This window comes from Hemibagrus wyckioides, linkage group LG14, assembly GCF_019097595.1.
Source record: "Hemibagrus wyckioides isolate EC202008001 linkage group LG14, SWU_Hwy_1.0, whole genome shotgun sequence".
Classification (NCBI taxonomy): Eukaryota; Metazoa; Chordata; class Actinopteri; order Siluriformes; family Bagridae; genus Hemibagrus; species Hemibagrus wyckioides.
Genome location: NC_080723.1, coordinates 766,519 through 782,240, shown reverse-complemented (window position 1 = coordinate 782,240; position 15,722 = coordinate 766,519). Strand labels below are relative to the sequence as shown.

General features: G+C 39.4%; 2 protein-coding genes across 2 annotated transcripts; both read left to right on the top strand.

Moving 5' to 3' along the window:
- Positions 1 to 883: 883 nt before the first annotated feature.
- LOC131364457 (succinate receptor 1-like) lies at positions 884 to 2,939 on the top strand. The gene is made up of 2 exons (XM_058407620.1): positions 884 to 1,159; positions 1,326 to 2,939. The coding sequence occupies exons 1-2, from the start codon at positions 1,127 to 1,129 to the stop codon at positions 2,340 to 2,342; spliced, it is 1,050 nt and encodes a 349-aa protein (XP_058263603.1). The 5' UTR covers positions 884 to 1,126; the 3' UTR covers positions 2,343 to 2,939.
- A 210-nt stretch (positions 2,940 to 3,149) lies between these two features.
- On the top strand, positions 3,150 to 12,342 carry slc17a6a (solute carrier family 17 member 6a). Its single transcript, XM_058407618.1, has 12 exons — positions 3,150 to 3,609; positions 4,733 to 4,988; positions 5,330 to 5,448; positions 6,498 to 6,612; positions 7,454 to 7,541; positions 7,634 to 7,720; positions 7,842 to 7,984; positions 8,171 to 8,320; positions 9,039 to 9,171; positions 9,285 to 9,395; positions 9,516 to 9,643; positions 9,744 to 12,342. Exons 1-12 carry the CDS (start codon positions 3,524 to 3,526, stop codon positions 10,095 to 10,097), a joined length of 1,770 nt encoding a protein of 589 aa, XP_058263601.1. The 5' UTR covers positions 3,150 to 3,523; the 3' UTR covers positions 10,098 to 12,342.
- Positions 12,343 to 15,722: the final 3,380 nt, after the last annotated feature.

The following is a 15,722-nucleotide window of genomic DNA, read 5'->3' as shown; positions in this document are numbered from 1 at the left end:
ACATAATGTCGATATACACAAATCAGGCATAACATTATGACCGCCTGCCTAATATGGTGTCGGTCCCCCTTTTGCTGACAAAATAGCCCTGACCTGTCAGGCCATGAATTCCACTAGATCCCTGAAGGTGTGCTGTGGGATCTGGCACCAAGATGTTAGCAGCAGATCCTGTAAGTCCTGTAAGTTGACAGGTGGGGCCTCCATGGATGGGACTTGTTTGTCCAGCACATCCCACAGGTACTGGACTGGATTGAGATCTGGGGAATTTGGAGGCCAAGTCAAACTGGTTGTTGTGGTCACCAAACCATTCCTGATCCATTTCTGCTTTGTGTCATGGTGCGTTATCCTGCTGAAAGAGGCCACAACCATCAGGGAATACCGTTCCCATGAAAGGGTGTAGATGGTCTGCAGCAATGCTTAGGTAGGTGGTACATGTCAAAGTAACATCCACATGGATGCAGGACCCAAGGTTTCCCTGCAGATCATTGACCAAAGCTGGACACAGCTCGCCTTTTTACTATAGTGAGCCTTAGCCATCCCATGACCCTGTCTCCGGTTCACCACTGTTCCTTCCTTGGACCACTTTTGATAGATACTGACCACTGCAGACCGGGAACACCCCACAAGAGCTGCAGTTTTGGAGATGCTCTGATCCAGTGGTCTAGCCATCACAATTTGGCCCTTTTGGTCAAACTCGCTCAAATCCTTACGCTTGTCCATTTTTCCTGCTTTTAACATCAACTTTGAGGACAAAATGTTCACTTGCTGCCTACGTAATATATCCCACCCACTAACAGGTGCCATGATTATTCCGGTCAGTCTTATTCACTTCACCTGGCAGTGGTCATAATGTTATGCCTGACTGGTCTATATATAATTTTTTTTACCCAGAGATTAAAATGAAGATATTTGGAGTATGAGTCTTTCCTCTTCTTGCTATTTCTGATGGCACACTTTTCAACACAACACCGTCATGTGAAGCAGATGGCATAACTGAGTTGATATTTGCCTTGGTTTATTTCCTTGCTACCAAAGAATGCAGGAGTGGGAGGGAAGGTGGTAACCTTTCCATTTGTTTTTTTTTTCCTTTCATCACAGTGAGGCTGTTTCACACAACTGAAGGAGCATGTTTTCTGAAATGGACAGCAACCACACTGTTGTGAGTAAATACAGCAGTTCCTTCTGTTTTTTCTTTACAACATGCATTGTACAGAGACATAGTTTTCAGTGTTTATTATTATAATGTTATAGACTTAAATGACAGAAATAAGCTCAGTTTTTTTTTATATCATACTATTTGTTTCTCTGTTCCTTTCCCTGTTCAGGCATATTATGAAACTCTGGCTTGTAATTTAACTGCCCCTGGTCAAGGTGCAATGCAAATAGTCCAGCTCTTCTTGATGCCATGGATCTTTTTGGCAGTGTTGGTGCTTGGTGTGCCCCTTAATGTCATCTCCCTGTGGGTGTTGTCCCGTCGGGTGGTACGGAGTAATCGGAGTACCCTGTTTCTCCACAACCTAGCCCTGGCTGACATTTCCTGGCTGATGGCCTTGCCGTTCCTCATCCAGTTTCACTTATCTGGGATGGAGTGGTCACTCGGCGTCTTTTTCTGCAAACTTATCCGTATGCTCTACCACAACTACTTCTACCTGAGCATATTCTTTGTGACCTGTGTGAGTGTAGACCGCTACCTGGCCATCGTTCACCCTGTTCATTCACCTGTTCTCCTTACTCGGCAACGTGCCATCATGTTATGTGTCACTGTTTGGGTGTTTGCCATAGTGATGAGCATCCCAGTGGCCCAGCTGACTTACATCTCAAACTGTCAGAGTGACAACAAGACTGTGTGCTCTATGTACATCTTTATGAGTACTGTAAATCAGAGCCTATCATATTCCCTCTGCTGTACCTGTGTTGGATTCCTGCTTCCCTTTAGTGTGCTGAGCTACTGTTACATGCGCAGTGTGTGCCAGCTGCGCAGGCGGGTTGACCCACGTCTCAGAGGACTGGCCTGTGAGCTTGGTGCAGTCATGGTCTTGTTTGGACTCTTTTACTTACCATATCATGTGAGTCGGAATGTGGCTATCGCCATGCCATCACTAGCACCAGATAATCCGTCAGCATGGGAGGTGGCTGACTTAGTGTTTTGTCTAGAGATGTGCGTGTGCAGTTTCACCTCCTGTACTAACCCTCTATTCAGCTGCTTTTTGGGGAGGACACTCCGGAGGGAGCTATGGTCAACTCTCACCAAGCTGTGGAAGAAGCACAGAGTGGAGCCGGAGCATAAGGAGGACGGGAGAGCCGAGGAGTCCCCGATTACAATTAATAAGGCAGCAAATTAGACTCCGTGCCACCAGTCCACCATTGCCTCTATAAACTTGTTTACACTACGAAAAATCTCCTCTAATCATTCTATTTAGAAGAAAGAAAGAGTGCATCAGATGATACAAATTTACAGACAAAATTAAAAGAAGAGCTACAGTCTAGTGTTACAGTGCCCACTTGTGGTCATTTTATAATACTAGTCGTTTTGACTCAATTAATCGTGTCCTATTGTTCTTTCTTTTTTGTTCCTCTTTTATATATATTTTTTCTTTCCTTGTAGACATTTTTAGCTATCATGCCTAAAAATATTTCTTACATTGCGTTGCTATGTAGCTGAAGGTGGACACGCAGAAACCCTGCATTTTATTCCGTGGAAGTTGTATTAATATGTCTTCGGCATTCTCTAACATGCACATTGTGAACATTAACCTCGTTTTTCTGGAGGCTTTTGGGAGGGTGTGCTGGGGTTTTTTTTACACTACATCAGCATCTTTCTATATTCCTGTTTCTTCTCAGGGAAGCTTAAAGACCCTTATTGATGGTGAAAACTCGTTTCCATGGTACTGCTTCCCTTACAGCTTTAAAATGACTTTTGATGCATCACATAATAATAATAATAATAATAATAATAATAATAATAATAATCACAGAGTATCATGAATGTATCATGATGGTGACTTAATGGTGATATATGTATATATCTGTGTGTCTTATTTCTGGGTAAATGGGAGTGAAAGGGACGCAAGTTTCGTGTGCGCGCAAACACACAGCTGACAGAGAGCGCGCGCGCTCCCGTGCTCCTCCGCTCCGAAAGCGCGCGTGTTGGTTCGAGCAAAGGGGCAGCGCTGTGCTCCGTCTCCAGCGCACTGAACTGCCCATCAGATATCAAATATGTCACGTCTCTGCTTTTAGCATTTAAAGGTGGCCAATGGAAAGGTTTAGGAACAGTGAGCATGGACAAGCGGCGAGGATGCAGTGAACTCGAGGGAAAAGGAAAACTTGAACGTTTATGTGGCTGGAAAAGAAGATCTTAAGTGAGCGCATGAAGGTGTAGGCGGTTTGTACAGCTCACCCTCACCTACTGTGGGATTACAAAGCGAAATCCAAGTGCACTTGATTAAACAGATCCATACATACAGTCACCTCATTCCAGGATTATGGAATTTCATTGAATCTGATATTAACCTCGTGTTTGGATATGGATTCGGTGAAAGAGCGAGTTTTAGCCCCCGGTAAGGCTGGACTGAAGAATCTGGCGGGGAAGACTCTGGCACATATGCAAAGGTACAACTTCCCCCTTTATAAATGTTTTTGTTTCTAAAATTCACCTGAATTCAGTACTTTGAAATCGTGTGAATGTGAATCATAATCCATGCTATTAATCTTCGTGCTGATCGAAATGTTTATTTTCTCCATTTTTAAATAATGCAATATTTGCTCATTATCATTTTAATCAGTGGTATGTATTTTATTCGAAGGATTTTCGTTGATGAAATATGAACACAAAATCGTGCACGTCATGTCGAAGCATGATTCCGTCCTGACTACAATACATGTGACTGGAGATCCATTCCCCCGAGGATCCTGTCATCTTTCAATAGTTAATGAAAGCTAGAGACGAGCTTAGAATTTATCACACGATTTAGAATAACATGAACACCAAAATCAGATTCGATTTCCTCTCACTGTAATGCTGTCTTATTTTGTGGAGGTCAGTAGTAGGTAGAATTTCGTTGGAAGTCAGATTTTTATTCAGAAGATAAAGCGAGCGCTCGTGCCCACATTTTCTTTTCAATCAATTAATAAAAAAAATTCGGAGAGAGCGGCAAAAAATAAAAATAATAGACAACATATATCTGGTCTATAAATCCTTTCAGATTATTTTTTCATTGTAGTCATCTTGCTGCTTTTGCTCTCGTTATAACATCTGCTCTTTTCTCCTCTCTTATAGCCAACAAGATCCTCTAAAACTGCACTCAGTATTCATTCACTATCCAATATTTATTACAGATTTATTCTCTCTCTCACACACACACACACACACACACACACACACACACACACAAAACATCTAAAACATCGTTTGAACTATAATAAAGGAATTCTTTGCAAAAAAAAAATCCTATTTGAAATGTTCTTAATGAAGTGCTGCAATGCGGCGCAAATATCTGATATATTTATCCCCTAAATCATATTCTCAAAAAGAACGCATTTGAGGAATCGAACATTTTAAATTTTTTATAAAACATTATTATTTATTTATAACATCAATTATTATTATTATTATTATTATTATTATTATTATTATTATTATTATACTGATAAAGAAAAATAATACAAAAATAATATCCCACGAGGTTTGAAGACTTTGTGGCTTTACGCAAGTTTCTGAACATCTGGATTTCAGAGTTATTGAGAAGAAGCAGAAGACGGGAGACGTGATGGAGCTGACGGAAGATGGCCGCCCCAAAGAGATTAGAGAGAGGAAAGCGCCGCTGATTGACTGCGCGTGCTTTGGGCTTCCTCGCCGCTACATCATCGCCATCATGAGTGGCCTGGGCTTCTGCATCTCCTTCGGAATCCGCTGCAACCTCGGGGTCGCGATCGTGGACATGGTCAACAACAGCACCGTACACCAGGGCGGCAAGATCATCATCAAAGAGGTGTGTGCCGGGACGGCTCTCGTGACCCCGCCCACATTTTAAGCCCGGCCCACTATTTGCTCCACTGTCAATCAGCACGCTCTTTTCGATCTGATTGGTGGATAAGCGCTGGCACGTGACCAGAATTGTTTCATGCACGAATAAAAGAATATAAGTCTAAAATAAACGCATGGATCTGATTCACTAAAGTAATGTCTAAGCACGAGACGAGGTTATTTTGCATGTGAAAGCACCTTACCTCTTCTTCTTCTTATTATTATTATTATTATAGTGTATAAGAGGGTAAATCACCTATGAATTTATTATTAATAGCTTTCATATTCCTCTGCCTCTTCTGTAAGAAAGCGAAGTTTAATTGGGATCCGGAGACGGTGGGGATGATCCACGGCTCCTTCTTCTGGGGTTACATCGTGACACAGATCCCGGGAGGGTACATCTCCTCAAGACTGGCAGCCAACAGGTGACCGAAGATATTGACCAAAATTACTTTAAACACAGAGAGGACGGCGGACAAAACAAAGCTTACACTTGAAATAATACCTTAAATCATTTTTCTGGACCACACCAAGTAGCGTAACATTTAACTGAGTAAAAGACCTGTATGCCATTGGGTGTGGCCGAATTTTACTTACTCTACTATATGACCAGAGATCATTTTTAAGACCATAGGATAGGAAAATAAAATAAAAGGATTCTATTCATTATTATGATATTTTCAGATCGCCCTTTTTAGAACACCTAGTACCTTATATATGAAAATGATAAGATTTATTTTAAATAATAAAAAAACAAACAAACAAACAAAAAAACGCAGACATACTGACCGGTGGAGAGGGGCGGGGTTTGGTGGTGCGCGTGCCTGCTGCTGCGCGTTAATGAGGTCTCCCGGGAGAGTTTTATTCCAACAGTCATGTACAGAACGATACACACTCAGACACACTACACAGAAATCTACACAGTCAAATAAATATACAACAAAGTACAAACAAATAGGTAAATAGATTAATTCGTTAAGAATACCCTGTTGATTGTGTGTGAGAGAGAGAGAGATTTAAATAGAAATGTAAAAATGTAAAGCTCTAAGCTATTTGGACGTCACAGAATGAAGAATAAATTACTGAGGCTAATAATCTTATCATATACTATTTTTAAGACGATGTATTATTTTATTTTCGTGTGTTATTTTGATGTTGTGGGTGATTCGGAAAAAATGCGTGGCTAGTTCTAGTTCATGAAAACAATTGCTTATCGCATCAAACTCAGAGCTTTTCCTTGTCCTTGAATCTGGATCTAGATTTCATAATAAGGGAAAAATCATATAATGAATTTACTCTTATTGAATATCCTCTTACTGAATGTGTTGTGATTTTCACCAGCAGCCTTCAGTTGTGCGATGCGCTTGATGCAGCATAAAATTACGAATTTAATTCACGATCCCATCATTTTGCATGATTTTGGGATAATCATGGAGACCTCATGATATTTCACTCATTCCCTGATATTTTGCAGGGTGTTTGGGGCAGCCATCCTGCTGACGTCAACACTCAACATGTTTATTCCGTCGGCGGCGCGCGTGCACTACGGCTGTGTCATATTTGTGAGGATATTACAGGGCCTGGTGGAGGTAAGCAGGGCACACAATGGGTTGTTAAGCTCGTACAAATGGCCCTCTCACGCCCTCTCACTTTACAGCAGATAATACATCAGTTACTGCATATTTTAGTCTTGATGTCTGTTAAAGCCTACATTGTAAAAGCCTATCAAGGACTCTTTCTTCTATTTGTATCTGCGGTCTCAACCTCTAAACCTTAAAACGAGCAAACAGAGACACCACAAGCAGACAGGACAGGGAGAGAATGAATGACAGAACATAAGTAACCAAACAAAGCACCAGGGGAAAGAGAGGGAGAGCAGTAACATCTGTCGGTCTTTCACCAACTACGAGAAGGTCATCTACATTACATCTTTTGTCATGTCCAGAGTAAATGACAACAGTAGGGTGAGCATGCTTTGTGAATGCTCCAGAGCACACTGGAGGTTTAGTGTAACCTCAGCAGCTTGTGTTTCTGTGTGTGTATCGACCGATTAAAGCAAATTCAACATTAGCCTACTAGATCTCCTTGATAGAAGTAATTTATATCTATTAGTGACTGACTGTGTGCAAATTAGGAGGTAATGAAAATTTAATGCAAGAATCAGTGTTTTTGTGGTCAAACAGGCTTGAAGTTGCACTGACCACTAACAAAACCCTGAGATCGGTATAGCATGTATTTGTTTTTTAATTGCTTGGAATTTAAATCTACTTTGTGCCAGGTTTGTAACCATTTGCAATATTTAGGACCAATAAAAGACATCCGGTTAGATGAATTTAATATCCATCATACATCATTCACTGAATATTCATTATGAAAATGTAATATTTGAATATTGATGTACGTATTAAACCAATGTTGATATGAATTCAGGGCGTGACCTATCCAGCCTGCCACGGTATATGGAGCAAGTGGGCTCCGCCGTTAGAGAGAAGTCGACTGGCAACTACATCTTTCTGTGGTAAATATAAAATCACTTATTTCCTGTGCTCCATCACATGACTATTATCTTCTGCAGGACGCTAATTCATTCTCTGTAAATCAACCCTTCAGGTTCCTATGCTGGTGCTGTTGTAGCCATGCCTCTGGCTGGGATCCTGGTGCAGTATTCAGGCTGGTCATCTGTCTTCTACATTTATGGTACATTCATTAATAACACACACATGTAGTTTTCAAATAAAATTGTTTTTTCAATTTTATAAACTCTACTAATATAAGAACGTCCTAGTTTGTGCCTGACTCTCATAACCTCCACCTTTAGGGAGTTTTGGTATTGTCTGGTATGTGTTCTGGATCCTGGTGGCTTACGAGAGTCCGGCCGAACACCCGACTATTACAGATGAAGAGCGGCTTTACATAGAAGAGAGCATTGGAGAAGGGGCTAACTTGCTTGGGGCAACTGAAGTGAGTATATTATTCCATAAGAAACCAGCACTGCCTCCTGCAGAAAGCTAGACACAGTGAGAAATTCTGCAATTCCATAGCATACTGTATAGGCACAGTAGCAATGCCTCTGTAAATGTCCAGATGGTCGTATTTGTAGAAATGTGAATGTATTAGCCGTTAATATGACAAACTCTGTTATTGCAGAAATTTAAAACACCCTGGAGGAAGTTCTTCACTTCGATGCCTGTCTATGCAATTATTGTGGCCAACTTCTGCAGGAGCTGGACCTTCTACCTCCTGCTCATTAGCCAGCCAGCATACTTTGAAGAGGTGTTTGGTTTTGAGATCAGTAAAGTGAGTTTAGCTCAAATTCACTCTTTAATATTTGATTATTTAGTACTGTGTTTGTTATTAAGAATGATTGTCAGCTGCATTAATGAAACGTTTAACAGTTGGGAGTTGATGTACGCAAGGTCATACTTATGGAGGACAAACTGTTGTTAAATGTTTAGATTTAGAGTCTTAAACTACTTGTATAATTGCCAAATACTGACACAATCACAAACTTTAGCTGGCATTATTTAATTGTATTTCAATATGTAAATGATCTGAGAATGTCAAGCATTAATGTAGAAAATGGATATGATCTATATCCATATAGCGATTGATTTCTGTTGCCCAGACAGAGAGTATACTATAAATCTGCTTACTGAAAACATTGAAAAACTGGATTGATTATGCAGGTCATAACTGGCTCAGAGTTACTGCTTATATCTATGATTGTAGTCACAGGCTAAGTTCTGGTCATTTGTACTTAAGGATTACTTTCAAGCAGACAGAATCTGAATCAGGATATCTGTCATATGTTCATATAACTGCTATTGACTGTATAATGTTTATGATGGAGAAAAAAGAACTCGTCCTTTATACCAATACAACAAAACAACAACAAAGCTTTTTCAGATTTAGTCTGCTGAAGTATTGTGAGTGGAACTAATTAGCTTGTAGAAGTGGTTTGTAATGATTTCCTTTATATAGTATTTCCTATATGCCTTTATGTGGATGTGCTTAGGTTGGCATGTTGTCTGCTCTGCCTCACTTGGTCATGACCATCATAGTGCCCATAGGAGGCCAACTTGCTGACTTTCTACGCAGCAATAACATCATGTCCACCACCAATGTCCGGAAGATAATGAACTGTGGAGGTAAGATCGACAAATACCTGAAACTATCATCATCCTCAATCATCTGCTTGTGTGTGTATTCTGAAAGAAGTCTGGACATCTCTAAGTTTAACATATACTTTGCACTGCCATAGGATTTGGGATGGAGGCAACACTGTTGTTGGTAGTTGGTTATTCGCACAGTAAAGGTGTGGCCATCTCGTTTCTGGTACTAGCAGTGGGCTTCAGTGGCTTTGCCATATCAGGTATGAGACTCTTTAAAACTCTTTCTTTCTGTGTAACACCTACTTCTCGGTTTAGACAGATTCACTTGATGTTCATTCACTGCTTTCATCTTTCTCTGCTCATTTATTGTCCCCTTCAAGGTTTTAATGTGAACCACCTGGATATTGCACCCAGGTATGCCAGTATACTGATGGGCATCTCCAATGGAGTCGGCACACTTTCTGGAATGGTCTGCCCTCTCATAGTGGGCGCAATGACCAAAAACAAGGTACGAGATCAAAAACTACCTTTTAACCATTCCATTTCTTACCTTAAAGATGAGGTCCCTTAAAGCTGTAAATGCTCTTCTTACCTCATTTCCTTTGTAGACTCGGGAAGAATGGCAAAACGTGTTCCTAATTGCCTCCTTGGTCCATTACGGTGGTGTGGTGTTCTACGGGATCTTTGCATCAGGCGAGCAACAGCCATGGGCAGATCCAGAGAAAACCAGTGAGGAGAAGTGTGGCTTCATCGATGAAGATGAGCTTGCTGAAGAAACCGGTGACATTACACTTAGTCATACTCCATTTGGAGCCCAGGGAGCCTTTGGGGCTCCTCAGAAATCATATGGGGCAACAACTCAGCTGAACGGGGGATGGGCAGGAAGCTGGGAGAAAAGAGAAGAGTTCATCCAGGATGGAGCTGTGCAGGTCTATCCTCAGGGTGGAGATGGATACTCCTAGGACACGGGGGCTGGTTACATGAAGGAAGAAGGTCACTACAGTTGTAAAATCCTAAAATAACTAAAAGACAGTGGTGACTGAACTAAAATGTACCAGCATACTATAAAAGTATCTGCAGGGGTTCCTCAGATAACAAACTATGGTTTGTCCAGACAAATTCTGAAATGATTATACAGGAGTTAGGGAAGATTAAAACGCTGATTATATGTAGAAATACTTTAGAAATACAGTTAGAAAAGTATTTATGTAATAAACCAATCATTTTAAATGCAATCTAAAAATGATAATACTACTTCTGCAGTAACATAACAACTTAAACATTAAAAGTCAAATATTTATAAGATGAACTTATTCAAGTTCCAATTTTATACGTTCAATTAAATATATATGACGTACTGTATACTATTAAACATTTATAAGATATAGAAATGGATATTTTAGTAGCTGCCCTATAGGTCACTGTAGGTACACAATTACTATCCCATCTATTGCACAATGTGTCAGCCTTCATCCCTGGCCAGTGGAAAATGGCCAGTGTAGGTGGTGTAGGACAGTTCTCAGTACAGCAGTGACACTGACATGACAGTGACATCTTTTAATGAATGTTCCTAAACAAATATAAATAAATATTAAGCAGTATAACCCCACAGTCTAAAAGTCAGCAGGATATCGATATAGAACCATCAATGTTCCACAGTAAAAGACCGGTGTCGTTTATTCAGTACTGGTAGACCTGAATAGCACAGACTACTTGGTTCAAGTTGACCTCATAGATAAGCATTATTGGCATTGGAGGATTTTCAGTCTCAGGTTTCCAGAGCACTTTTGATCTGAAACAGTAGGTTGCCTAGTCTTATGTGATACACTGCTTATTTAGCTCCGGAATTCAAGGGTGAAGGAAAAAGTTTACGTGTGATATTTATCTAAAATTAAACAGAATATAGTAGAATAGTATATAGTATATCATTTGCAAAAAATGTTAATGTTCCTTAATATATTGTGAATGAAATGTATAATTTTTTTCATGGAGCGTTTCATGTGAAGAGTATGTGTCAACAGCTCTGTATCACTGAACATCACTGAAGTGCAATCTGGTATCCATTGTGGCACAAAATTCATTCTATAGCACTTCTTTACTTTACTTCTGTACTTAAATGGCAGTGTGTTGTAACAGTCTTGTATTGCCTCGCCACTACAGTTTGTACTTTAACTAATATTGAGCCAGTCTTTAAGACACATATTGTACCGATATGCCAATTTTACCAGAACCTTGAATTCACTGACAAGTATTTCCTAAAAAGTGATCTCGTTCCTTGTCTGTGTTCGTATAGATCTGCTGTGTCTGTGAGACTGTGGTGAAGTTGGGTTGGTGATCTGTATGCTAATTGTTATACAAAGGCCATATTTTTATAGACAGCACCATATCAAGGAGCTGTTTGTTTATGAAGTGTATTGAGATGTCTAATGGCGCATGCTATACGTGTTGTCCATCATGAACGTGTGGAAAGCATCACCTTCAGTTGAAACTTTCAACAGAATACATTTGTAGTTGTAGCGTTTTAAACCTCCATCCAAAGTTGGTGTGATTTGTTTTGATAGGCTTTATAGCAATGATGGGCTTCTTGTCTATGTTAACTTGATATGCTACCAAGCACAGGCTCAAGATTTACACATCAATACCTGAAATGGTTGATGGGGGAAAAAACGAAAAAGATGCATTGCAATAACTTTTTAAATAGCCATCATAACACAGTGTGATGTGGTTCCTACTCCGGTCATATTAGTTGTTCTTAAAGTGCTGCAAGTTAAACGTCATGTGGATTTGTAAAGGAATGGCTTAAATCTAGCTTGCTACCTTCAGGGGACACATGCTATTATATTATTCAGCATTTTTTGCAGTTGGAACATGAGCCATGACTTCATGCTTCTCTAAAATGGACAGTCTAACTGGTCCATTGGGTGGCACAATGAAATAATTAACCAAAGCCCTAAATATGTATATGGAGAAGACGATATATATATATAAAGATATGTAAAGTATTTATTCTGAGGTATTTCGAATATGATAGACTATATCGCAGATAGATAATACAAACCTATACTCGATTCCTTACTCACAAATGACATGTAAATGTTCTTATCTTCTGTTGTGTCGAAGAATCATTTATTAATGGCAAAAAGTGTTATACTGTACTGTATAATTGCTCTTTATCATTTTAGATAAAATGTGCCAAAATATCCCAAACAGCTCTCTACTGTTATTTTCAAGGACCAAATAATTATCATAATTTTTTTAGCTATATGTTGAGATTATTTATAAATTGTAATGTCTTGGATGACTTAGTCATTAAAACCTGATGATTATGATTTAAAACCTGTGATTTCTCTCATTTTCACCCAGCATATTGTCTCTAAACTTCTGGAGTACTACGGGTTCTTTCCTTCCTGGTGTTTAGCACTGACTCTCTATTTGTCTTCTTGCCTCTCTTCTAAATGCCTCATCCATTAATACACTTTATAGACAAGGCAGAGTCAATGATTCCACTTTAACCACCACACTGGGGCTATTGACCCCTTGTTCCCTGCAAAAAGAAATAAATAAATAACAAATTACTACTAAGAAATTAGATTTAAACTATCTGTAAATCAATATCCTTTAAGCACTTTACATGAAAGTGCTGAGTGGCCTTCTCATTTGTTAAAAAACCCCCAAAAAACAAAACAAACACTGTGGGCTTCTGGTGTTGCTGATATCTGAGAGGTTTTCTGAAAATAGTCATATGACAAATTTTTGAAGAAGGAATGCTCATTACAGTCTTTTAGTGTCATATAAACATCTCTTGTCATATAAAAATATCCTGTGCCGGTCTGACTGAAAATTAAGGCAGCTGGCTCACACTAATGACCAGGACTGCACATGTTGATGTGACAGACCGTACAATCCTGTAACCAGCCGACCCGAACGTGTTTTCCCACAGCTAACCAACCACACCAGTCACGGCAATTGCCCTTCTGACATTTCCACCCAGCTGATTACACCACTGGGTGATCTTTCACTAAATGGTCTACATCATGATCTCTTTCTTTCTTTCTTTCTTTCTTTCTTTCTTTCTTTCTTTCTTTCTTTCTTTCTTTCTTTCTTTCTTTCTTTCTTTCTTTATAACAGTATAGCCTTACTTTTGTATGTCAGGGTAACGTTAATGACTGAATGGAGAGCAGGCTCTATTATTTTAATTGCATGTGTGTGTTGTGTAACAGATGAGCTAGAGCTGGGCTTTGAGGACAGGTGTTATTGGGGTATCTACGGATCTCTAGGGGACTGCGCATTCTAATCAAGCTCTAGAATGACTATTTAACGACAAGAGCTCAGCAGGGGCTCAATATTGCCTAAACATGATTATCCTTCTGAACAAACCACCCTTCTAATAAATGCGCCGGTCTGACATCCAGCTCTTCACTCACTAATATTCACATAGCCTAAAGTCTCAGAGGACAAAGAAATGAGAGTCTCACTCTGTCTGACCTTAAAGCCTCAACCAAGCAATCAACATTCACATGAAAGTTAATCAATTTTCACACTCATTTTCAGAAAATACACCTTTGGTTCAATTACGTATCAGATAAAGAACTCTATTTATGATTTTGTGAGCAGATGAGTAGATTGTAGATTGTAGATGAGTAGATTTGAGTAGCAGATTGTAGATGAGTATTTTCCCCTGATGCACAATAACCAAAAATCATAAAGTAGCATAATGTTTGTGTTATTCAGTAGAGACCTAGATAAAACTGATTCAAAAGCAATGTCTCAGGATTTTAAGAATTTGTGTGTTACTATTTCATTATCACTGCAATGCAACACTACACATTTTGTGTGAACACACGTTCCTGTGCTGCATATTTCTCATTACTCTCATCATTGGCCTGATTCTCATATAACCCTCTTCATTAATAGATGCTTTGCTATTAGTTAAAGCTATTAATCCCTGGATTCATCTAAAACAGTGCTACTGCTTAGTTTATTTTAAGAAGTAATGTGCTGTTCGTGTTTAATTAACCGAGGTACTCAGCCGCTTTTGTTCTTGCTGGTTTGCGCGAAATGAATATTTCATCACTTATTAACACGTCTCCTGCATGTGGGAACTACTCTCCCCTTCCCCATCTCATTCACACCGTCCCAAAATAGTTGAGTTCCTGTTGGAACAGCAAAGCTGCTGGGTTCTGACACTGCAGTTTTCGCACTCTTTCTCTCGAAAGATCTAAGCAAACACGTTCAGAAAAGGTTGCAGTGTGTGAATAGTGGCTGAGAAGTAAATGCCCCGAAAGAGGTTTTAGCCATTGCATTGCTTAATAGACTGAAATATTAATCCACGGTTAGAGGTATGACATCACAATATTGAGACGAAGCTGAAATCCTAGAGCAGTGCTGTGTGTGTAATGAGAGTTTTGCTTAATGATTTTCTTTGAGGAATGGCTCATGAATTTGATTAGAGTCAATTGAAGTCATCTGGTGCTGCTGGGACTCAGGTGTAGCTGGAGGCCTTCTGCCTCTCTGTCTGACAGTGATCAAGGAGAGAGAGAGAGAGAGAGAGAGAGAGAGAGAGAAAGAATCAGCTTAGACACATGTTGAAAAGAGGGTACATGTCCCTTGAGAGAGGCTCTCCTATTCAGCCCAGGCCTGTTCCAGATGGGATCTGCTCTATGTATGCATGTGTGTGTGTGTGTGTGTGTGAGAGAGAGAGAGAGAGAGAGAGAGAGAGAGAGAGAGCAGGGGGCTTACATTTAATGAATGCTACACCTCACACTCCACTCCCTTTGATTAAAAAGTGATTTGAAAGAGACTGCAGGGGGATGTCTAGAATGGAGGGAAGTAAACATTAAATAAGATCTCTGTAAAAAATATCTGCTTTACACATTTCAGCTTTACATTTTTTATTCTATTGGTAGAAAAATAAATAATTAAAAATTAGAATATTGATCTGACAATAAAACAAGACTATGCCAAGCTTTAAATTAGTCATAAATATCTATGATAATCATATATTTAGTTTATTACAGTAATAAATATTAAATACATGTGACTGTTTTCCAGATATTTTCACATGCTAAGATTACATTTTACAGTGATGCTGGTGCATTCAGCAAGAACTGACAGCAAGAACAAAAAATAATAAATTCAACCGATTCTACATAGGAATGGATCGTGTATATTATATTATCGTGTATATTACATTATTGTGTATATTACATTGGTTAATAAAACATATGAACTTGATATTGAGTTTTTCTGACAGGCGGGAAACATAAGCATAAAAGGGATAAACCAGTGCACAGTACTTCAATGAGAAATATTTTCTCTCTCACTCTCTTACACACACACACACACACACACACCAGTAAGCGCATACATCACTGGGTGTGAGCGCATGCAGAGCATGAAGGCGAGAGACAAAGAAAGAGGAGGAGTCTGTGTGCAATGCAATGGAATCAGATGAGTTGGGGATAAGATAGATGAAGAGATAAAGAAAGAGCTATAATGAGAGAAGGCAAAAAACCCCCCCCAGAAAATTCTAAATGACTGATGATAAGCATAACCTTTATTTAGTGAAATATATGACAGAAATACAG

What these genes read in the sequence shown, in the direction of transcription:
- LOC131364457 (XM_058407620.1), top strand. Translation starts at nt 1,127, where the DNA reads ATGTTTTCTGAAATGGACAGCAACCACACTGTT. An exon ending in TGGACAGCAACCACACTGTT is followed by an intron (nt 1,160 to 1,325) that starts GTGAGTAAATAC and finishes TTCCCTGTTCAG; the next exon opens with GCATATTATGAAACTCTGGC.
- slc17a6a (XM_058407618.1), top strand. Translation starts at nt 3,524, where the DNA reads ATGGATTCGGTGAAAGAGCGAGTTTTAGCCCCCGGTAAGGCTGGACTG. An exon ending in TATTACAGGGCCTGGTGGAG is followed by an intron (nt 6,613 to 7,453) that starts GTAAGCAGGGCA and finishes ATATGAATTCAG; the next exon opens with GGCGTGACCTATCCAGCCTG. An exon ending in ACTTGCTTGGGGCAACTGAA is followed by an intron (nt 7,985 to 8,170) that starts GTGAGTATATTA and finishes CTGTTATTGCAG; the next exon opens with AAATTTAAAACACCCTGGAG.